This window comes from Chlorocebus sabaeus, chromosome 7 (genome assembly GCF_047675955.1).
Source record: "Chlorocebus sabaeus isolate Y175 chromosome 7, mChlSab1.0.hap1, whole genome shotgun sequence".
In the NCBI taxonomy this organism is placed as follows: Eukaryota; Metazoa; Chordata; class Mammalia; order Primates; family Cercopithecidae; genus Chlorocebus; species Chlorocebus sabaeus.
In genome coordinates this window covers 14188040-14196019 of record NC_132910.1, presented here as the reverse complement: position 1 = coordinate 14196019, position 7980 = coordinate 14188040, and the positions used below count along the sequence as shown (strand labels likewise).

The following is a 7980-nucleotide window of genomic DNA, read 5'->3' as shown; positions in this document are numbered from 1 at the left end:
GAGCTTGCAATGAGCTGCGATAGCGCCACTGCACTCCAGCCTGGATGACAGAGTGAGACTCCGTCTAAAAAAAAAAAAAAAAAATCACAAAAATAAGGTCACTTATTTGGGCCAATAATTTATTAAATAACTCCCCCTACTGAATTCGGGTAATAGTCATTCATTCAAAATGGCAATAATGGATCTCATGTTCTAACTCTGTGAGTGTAGTGTAGAATATTGTTAGAGACTGTAAATGTGGTCCATGCCTGCCTGCACTGCCATGGGTCTGATCACCTGTCTCTGGGTCTTTCACCCTGAGTTTCATGACTGGTTATTCTAACAGATATGAAGTTCACATATCTCTGTTTTAACAATCTCAAAAGTGCTCAGAATATAAAATGAAAAAGTGTGGGAGTGTGTGTGTAGGGGTGTGTGGGGGAGTGTGGGTGTGGGGTTGTGGGGGTGTGGAGGTGGAGTGTGGTGGATATGTGTGGGAATGTCTGTGGGGTGGGTGTGTGGGAGTGTGTGTGTGTAGGGGTGTGTGTGGGAGTGTGGGTGTGGGAGTGGGTGTGTGTGGTGTGTGTGGGAATGTCTGTGGGGTGGGTGTGTGGGGTGTGTGTGTGGGAATGCGTGTGGGGTGGGTGTGTGGGGTGTGTGTGTGGGAATGTCTGTGGGGTGGGTGTGTGGGGTGTGTGTGTGGGAATGTCTGTGGGGTGGGTGTGTGGGGTGTGTGTGGGAATGTCTGTGGGGTGGGTGTGTGGGGTGTGTGTGTGGGAATGTCTGTGGGGTGGGTGTGTGGGGTGTGTGTGTGGGAATGCGTGTGGGGTGGGTGTGTGGGGTGTGTATGTGGGAATGTCTGTGGGGTGGGTGTGTGGGGTGTGTGTGTAGGAATGTCTGTAGGGTGGGTGTGTGTGGTGTGTGTGTGGGAATGTCTGTAGGGTGGGTGTGTGTGGTGTGTGTGTGGGAATGTCTGTGGGGTGGGTGTGTGGGGTGTGTGTGGGAATGCGTGTGGGGTGCGTGTGTGGGGTGTGTGTGTGGTGTGTGTGTGGGGTGTGTGTGTGGGAATGCGTGTGGGGTGTGTGTGTGGGAATGTCTGTGGGGTGTGTGTGTGGGAATGCGTGTGGGGTGGGTGTGTGGGGTGTGTGTGTGGGAATGCGTGTGGGGTGGGTGTGTGGGGTGTGTGTGTGGGAATGTCTGTGGAGTGGGTGTGTGGGGTGTGTGTGTGGGAATGTCTGTGGGGTGGGTGTGTGGGGTGTGTGTGGGAATGTCTGTGGGGTGGGTGTGTGGGGTGTGTGTGGGAATGTCTGTGGGGTGGGTGTGTGGGGTGTGTGTGGGAATGCGTGTGGGGGGGTGTGACTGTGGGAGGGTGGATTGTGTGTGGGTGTGTGTGTGGGGTGTGGGGTGTGTGTGTTGGTGTGTGTGGGTGGGTCTGTGTGTGGGTATATGTGTGTTGGTGGGTGTGTAGGTGTGTGGGGGTGGGGGTGGGTGTGAGGGGGTGTGGGTGTGAGTATGGGGGAGTTAGATGTGTGGGTGTGTGGGGGTCCTGGGGAGAGGTGTGGGTGTTGGGAGGTGTATGCTTGGGCGGTGGGTGTGTCTGTGTGTGTGAATTATTTGTGATGAAGAAGAGGGAAGGAGCAGTTAAACTTTAAACCAGACATACTTATCCTCAAAATAGTTGTGGTGATATTATACCCTCATACTTTGTACTACAAATACATTTACTGGTTTGTAAAATATATAACCAGGTTATGAAAATATCCCTTATAAGAAGAGTAAGAAAACCAGTAAAAACGTAAAACAACCGCATGGAAAATATGTCTGATTGCTTCTTCTCCATTTTATTTTATTTTTACCTTTTTTCTTTAAGATGGAATCTGACCATGTTGACCAGACTGGTCTTGAACTCCTGGGCTCAAGCGATCCTCCCACCTTGGCCTCCCAAAGTGTTGGGTTTTTAGGTGTGAGCCACTGTGCCCGGCCACCCCTCCTCCAGTTTAGAAATGATGGGTACGGTAATGCAACCTTGCAAAGGGATTCCTTCAAGTTTTTCAATGTTTTTTAATAAAATGACATCGATTGCTGAAAGCATTATGACCTTTGTTATGCTACATAATACTGATACAAAATGTGAATAGTACAAAGTTCATTATATATAATATAAGGCTTTAATATATTACATTTGTTTCTACATAAACAGACTATAAATATATGTGCCATAGCATGTCTTATAGTCATTGTTCCCAGCATTTCACACTATGGTACCAAACAAAAAACACATTTTCTTTTTTGAAAAAAAGGACAGAAGAAGGGCAAAAATCAGTAGAAATAGCTCTATATGTTAAAAGTCTAAACAATACAATAGATGTTATAATTTGGGCTATAAAGTAATTTTGAAGTCTGGCTAATAATCATTCAGAGAGTGAACAAACTCTCTGGAGTTTGTTTACTGGAGTGTAGAGGTTTACTGGAGTGTAGAGGCCAAATAACTAAAATCCTGATGGGTTGTGGGGTGAGAGTGGGTTGGGGACAGGGGGAAGAACAAAAGGGTAAAATCCTTCCTGAAGCTTTGACACTACACACAGCTTGACATTGAACCTCCCGCCTTCAGTCTCAGACATATCACATCAGGATAGATATGAGGGTATTCATCCAGAAGAAACCAGAAGCTGGTTTGTGCAGTCAGAACTCTTCAACACGGCAGGGAGCCTTGAGCTGAATGTCCTTACTTTGTGGTGTTCTGAATAAAGGATCAGCCTGAGAGACAAGGAGCCAGAGCGGCATAATTTCCTTCCTGGGGCTTGGCCAGGAGACACGTAAGGGTCTGGAAGGAACTCTCATTAGGAGTCGGAAACAGCACAAGGAACTCTCCTTCAGCCCAACTGCGAAGAACACGCAACCTTCTAAAACCAGAAACCCCATCTGAAGCCTTTACATTTCAGAACAGACCCCATGCCCACCTCAACCGGAGCCAACATAATGCATTTGCAGGCTCCAGTACTCTCTCAAAGCAAGCTAATGTTAGTCTTCCTTTCTGTCAATCTGAATTCCACACTTAAGGCTTGGCTTGGGACCGACGTCCTAAACAAAGCCTCTTGGATAGACTGAGCCCTGCGAATCCTTCCCATCTGCAACACCCCAAACACTTACATTGCCTGGTTTATCTTCTAGTTTTACAGAAGTGTCAACTCCCCAGGTACTGCTACTTCTTTGAGGATGGGGCCATTTCTTGAACGTCTTTGTTCTAACCCATGGTGAGACCCGCAGTAGGCAGCATGATAAATGCTTTTTAAATGAATGAAAAAGAGGATCAGGTTAACACTGGGAGAATACACAGACACATTCTTGGGTCACAAGCCTCTTCCAGGATATGCCTAGAAGACTAGCTCCCTGCAGTCCGAGGTCCTTTTTTTGTTGTTGAAATGAAAATCAAATGCGGCTACTTCCTGCTGGTGGAAAGAACAACACTTGAAAATCTGAGCAGCACCTCTTATGTGATGTCCAGGAGTTGGGGGCGTGGGTGCTTCCTTTTAAACAGGAGGGGAGCTCAATGTGGTCCCCGAGTCAGGCTGGAGAATCTGGGCTGTGCTGCCGGTTTGCACTCCAATCTCTATCAGCTTTAATAGTTCTGCTTCCTCACTGGAGTACACAGTGGTGTCTGTGTCGTCGGAGTGATATCCGGACTGGTAGCCACTTGTCTGGTTTGAGCCCTCAGATGCCACAGACTCCCTGCTTTTGCTGGGCACCATTCCACTGTGGAAGAAATGGCAAACAAATGAGTTGGCGGAGAGAAGACAGTTCTTTTGCTGACCCCAGCCCCCTATCTCTCCCAGTTGTTAATCAGCATATCAGGTTTACGGGGACAGGTCTATTTTCAGGTACTCGCATGAATTAGTAGTTGCAGATAAATCCTCTTATTCAGGTCCAAGTCTTTCAAGTCTCAAATGAGATGAAAGGCAGTTCTCCCGAGTTATGCAAAGGCCCCAACCGATGGAACATGTTTATGGCCTTGCAGATTGACAAGTTTGTATACAGTGACAGGCGCAAAGGGCCACTCGCATGATATTCAAGGAAACTGGGATGTTCTGAAATTTCAATTGTGCTTTTTCCATTGTGGCAATTTGGGAACTACGGGGCATGTGTATGGTGGTAATAAAGTTCTTGAGCAACTTTAAACTTTAATAACTTGAAGCGTGTGTGCAGTCAAGCCAGATATGTCAAACGCTGCTTTTTACTCATCAAAACCACATTCCTTGGAAGGACTGAGGACCCCAGTCACTCAGCAGCAACTAGAAAATGTTTTCAATGGCATGGAATCCTGACAGATGGTAATCATGTCAAAGCCTAGAAATGTAGGCTGTGTTGATCTAAAATTTCAGGATTTACATTTTCACAAACCATTCTAAGGTGTTTTTTCCCGGTAATAGGTGTTTTACCCAATTTCTTCATGTTAAAACTGCAAAAAGGAATTTTAGTAACTCGTGTTTATACATAGTTTAAAAGTTACTTCAAATAATGAGAAATACAATTTTTTCTTTCAATTCAACCCCAACAAAACTAACGTAGCTGTCTTAAGCAATGGCATGGCGCGCTGCACATGATACTTGCCAAATAAACATTTTTTAAATTAATGAATGAAACATACCACTGACTTTCACAACTTTTTACCTTGGGCCTTAAAGAAAACAATAAAATAGCATAATGGCACCTTTTAATGTGGTGGGGTTTCTTTTGTTTTCTTTTTGGTATGAGCATTATTCAAAAACCCATGAGTATTCCCATTTTATATAAAAGTTAGATAATAAGCAGATCAAAACCTCCTCTATTCTTACCTTTAGGTAAGAATACTCTAGCAAATAAACTCCAGCAAATACATAACTACACTTATCCTATTATTCTTATAAATATAGATTTTCATTTATTTGTTATGTTAAGAGAACATACACATATTCAAGACAACTACAAATTCCTACTGAACCATAGAGTGGAGATTATATTTAAAACTAATTTTAATACTTTTCCCACAACGAAATACTTACGAATTCAGACAATAATATTTAAATGTCTCAAACAAATAGACATTGGTTTATTTATATATCATACTTCTTAAGCACAGAGGCACCCATTTGTATACAGACTTAAAAATTCTTCAGAGTCCACAAAGATTGCAATCATATTGACAGCTTTAGGGATCACATCCAATCACCTTTTTCATTTAGCCATTACTGACTACAGTAACTACACTCAGAAATTCCCTAGTATTCATGAATTCTCATAAAAATTGACCAAATTCTCTAATTTATTTCAGATTATTTTTAGATTTGTCACTTAATTTTATCATGTGGTTTGTTTCCTTCTTTATTTGTTAAATTGATGTTAATTTCTCCAAACAACAAAGACCCCATAGGGAAAATTCTGCACTTATATTGAAAGTCCTAAGTTGCTTCCAAAAATTCCTATTGAAATTTGTCTTTTTAATGTGGCTGAGTCTTACCTAAAAGACGGAGCTAATTTGGTTCTGTCTTCCAAAGTTTTCAGCTCTTCTGAGGCAAGAACCATACCACTGTCCGTCTGGTTGTCCTTTTTCAGAGACAATGAGATGGCACAGTTAATTGAGCATATAAAATGACCAACTATTTAATTAAGGTGATTTCTCAACCCATCTATCATGACTATCAAATAAGGTCCTGTGGAAGAACATAAAGGTATAATAGCCACAAATTGTCCAAGCTACAAAAGGAAGCAACTGCTTCCTGTGAGTAGACACAGGCCAGGGAGAAGAGAAAATTTTCACATCAGCAGCTGAGAATGCCTGTTACCATCGCTTTCTTCACCATGACACTACTTGCACTTTAGTGAAATTGGTCAGAAAGCTACACTGTCTTGAACCTTGGACCAAGGACTTTACTTATGTAAAAAAGAGAGTTCCATCTCCATAATGACCCCATGATACACACACTCGAGGGCAGCCTTCTAATGAGGCTCCAAGACTTTAGTGCTTAGGCTAATATTTATCTAACTAGTGTTTCATCCTTTGTATTATTTCTAAGACTATTTTTAAAAGATGTACTTACATCTGGGATTACTTTTACTTCTGGTTCTTCTAATGGGATGTCTTCAAATGTTTTTACACTCACAGGCCGGCTCTTTCGCTTACTGTTCTGCAGATACTGACTGCAAAAGAACAAATATTTATATTTTAGTGGTGGTATATTTGACTGCAGATACCACAAGTGATACCTAAGTTCATTATCTTTCAACCACAAACTTAATAGCAACTTTCAAAACATCCTTTAGAAAAACAAAACAAAATAAAAATCTTTCTCTGCTAGCACACATGGAAGGCTTAATTTCCTGAGAAAGTGCATTTAAAAGTATAATATAACTGAGGAGTCTCGATGAGCCTGTTCTTTTGAACCCTACTTCTGAGGTCCAGTCCTGGACTAAAGACAACAATAGCAGAGGGAGTTATCAAGTGCCTTCTACTTGGCTTCCTGATGGCATGGGATTCCTCCATCGAGCTCTGGATATATTACCTAGTGTTTCACATCTGTCTGGCCATCTCCCGGGAAAATTTTTCTGGATAATGCTCACAGAGCAACCATTCAATGAAAGATAGGCAGAGGCATCATCTGAAGGTCTCCTTAAAGGATACTGAACCCAGCAGTGATTTGAAGACAACCTCTTCCTTTTCTGTGTAACAGAGGCTTAGTGTGCAAAGGGAAGGTGGACTGAGTCTCACTGTCCCCTCATTTTTGCCCCCAGAGTTGCTGTCTCAGGAAAGAGCAGTGGTTTGAGAGTAACAAGATATTTTGCCTATTTCAGAATCTACTACTGACTGCAGAAACTTGAGAAAGTCATGAATATTTCTGTGACCCTCTTTTCCCATCTGTAAGATGTGTTAGCAGTAGCACTCCCTCCCTAGCTCACATAGATGTTGGAAAAATGAATGACATGGAGAATGTTGGGCTTATTGTTCTTAGGAAGAATAATGCTCTCTCAAACAAAGCTCATTTTTCTCCTTTGACTTCCAAAGCTTCCTTCAGGAGTCCAAATAATAAGACTTTTCAAACAACAGATCCTCTCCTTCTTGGGAAGGCTCCTTCCCGGCCATGTGGCTTTGGGTGAGTCTAGTTGATGCTATCAAAATCACTTACAGCCCAAGTGAGGGAAGGGAAGTCCTACTCACTGGCAGGACCCAACGAGACAGAAAATACACTCTTCATTCCTATACCAGCCTACTTCCCACTACAAGTAGCCTTCTGGAACATGCTGCATAGACCTTGGGCCACAGGAGAAGAATGGAAATTAAATCTCTCTCCCCTACCCCAAGAGGCTGGTTCCTCCCTGTACAGAGAGGAGAGAATGAGATTTACAGGTGACACCCTCACTCAGGAAACTCCACAAGTTAGAGGATATGATACACAGGGTGCGATCGAAGGCTACTTTCTTATAAGTCCAACCCCTAAAAGTAATGGTTGTCAAAAACTACTGGTACCATAGTCAATCATTCCTGCATTCACTTGTTCAGGAAGCCCTCACTGATAATCTGCCACATGCCTGGCACTGTGCCAGATGCTGTCTAAGCAGCATTTCATGACGTGTTCACCACAGTACCACTCTAGGGGTGAGTATTACTATCCCAGCTTTTCAGATGAGGAAACCAAGGCATAGAAAGGTTAAGGAACTTATCCAAAAATCACATAACTGGAATGTCTGGATTATTATTTTGAGGGCAATGAGGAGCCACTGAAGGATTTTAAGCATGGAATTGACAAGATCAGATATGCCCTTTAGAGAATTGACTGTGGATTGAAAAGAATAAGACTAGAGGCATAAGACCCATGAGAAAAATACTGCACTTCCTCAGGAGAAAGAAAGGCAGCTTGGCTAGAAAAATGGAATGCTCATGAGGTTTGGAGACATGGGTTCATTCTAGAGACATCTAGGGGATAGAATCAACTAGGGTTGGCAAGTTTGGAAAATAATTTAGCTGCCTTA

The 7980-nt window shown here is 42.9% G+C and overlaps 1 protein-coding gene across 1 annotated transcript in view; it reads right to left on the bottom strand.

Annotated features, from left to right (window-relative positions):
• Positions 1-2016: 2016 nt before the first annotated feature.
• Positions 2017-7980, bottom strand: part of KDR (kinase insert domain receptor) — a 47185-nt gene continuing 41221 nt past the window's right edge. Inside the window, exons 28-30 of the mRNA XM_007998687.3 lie at positions 6054-6153; positions 5474-5559; positions 2017-3732 (exon numbers count right to left, since the gene is read on the bottom strand). Coding sequence (XP_007996878.1) covers positions 3510-3732; positions 5474-5559; positions 6054-6153 — 409 coding nt within the window. The 3' untranslated portion in view covers positions 2017-3509. The remainder of the gene's footprint in view (positions 3733-5473; positions 5560-6053; positions 6154-7980) is intronic.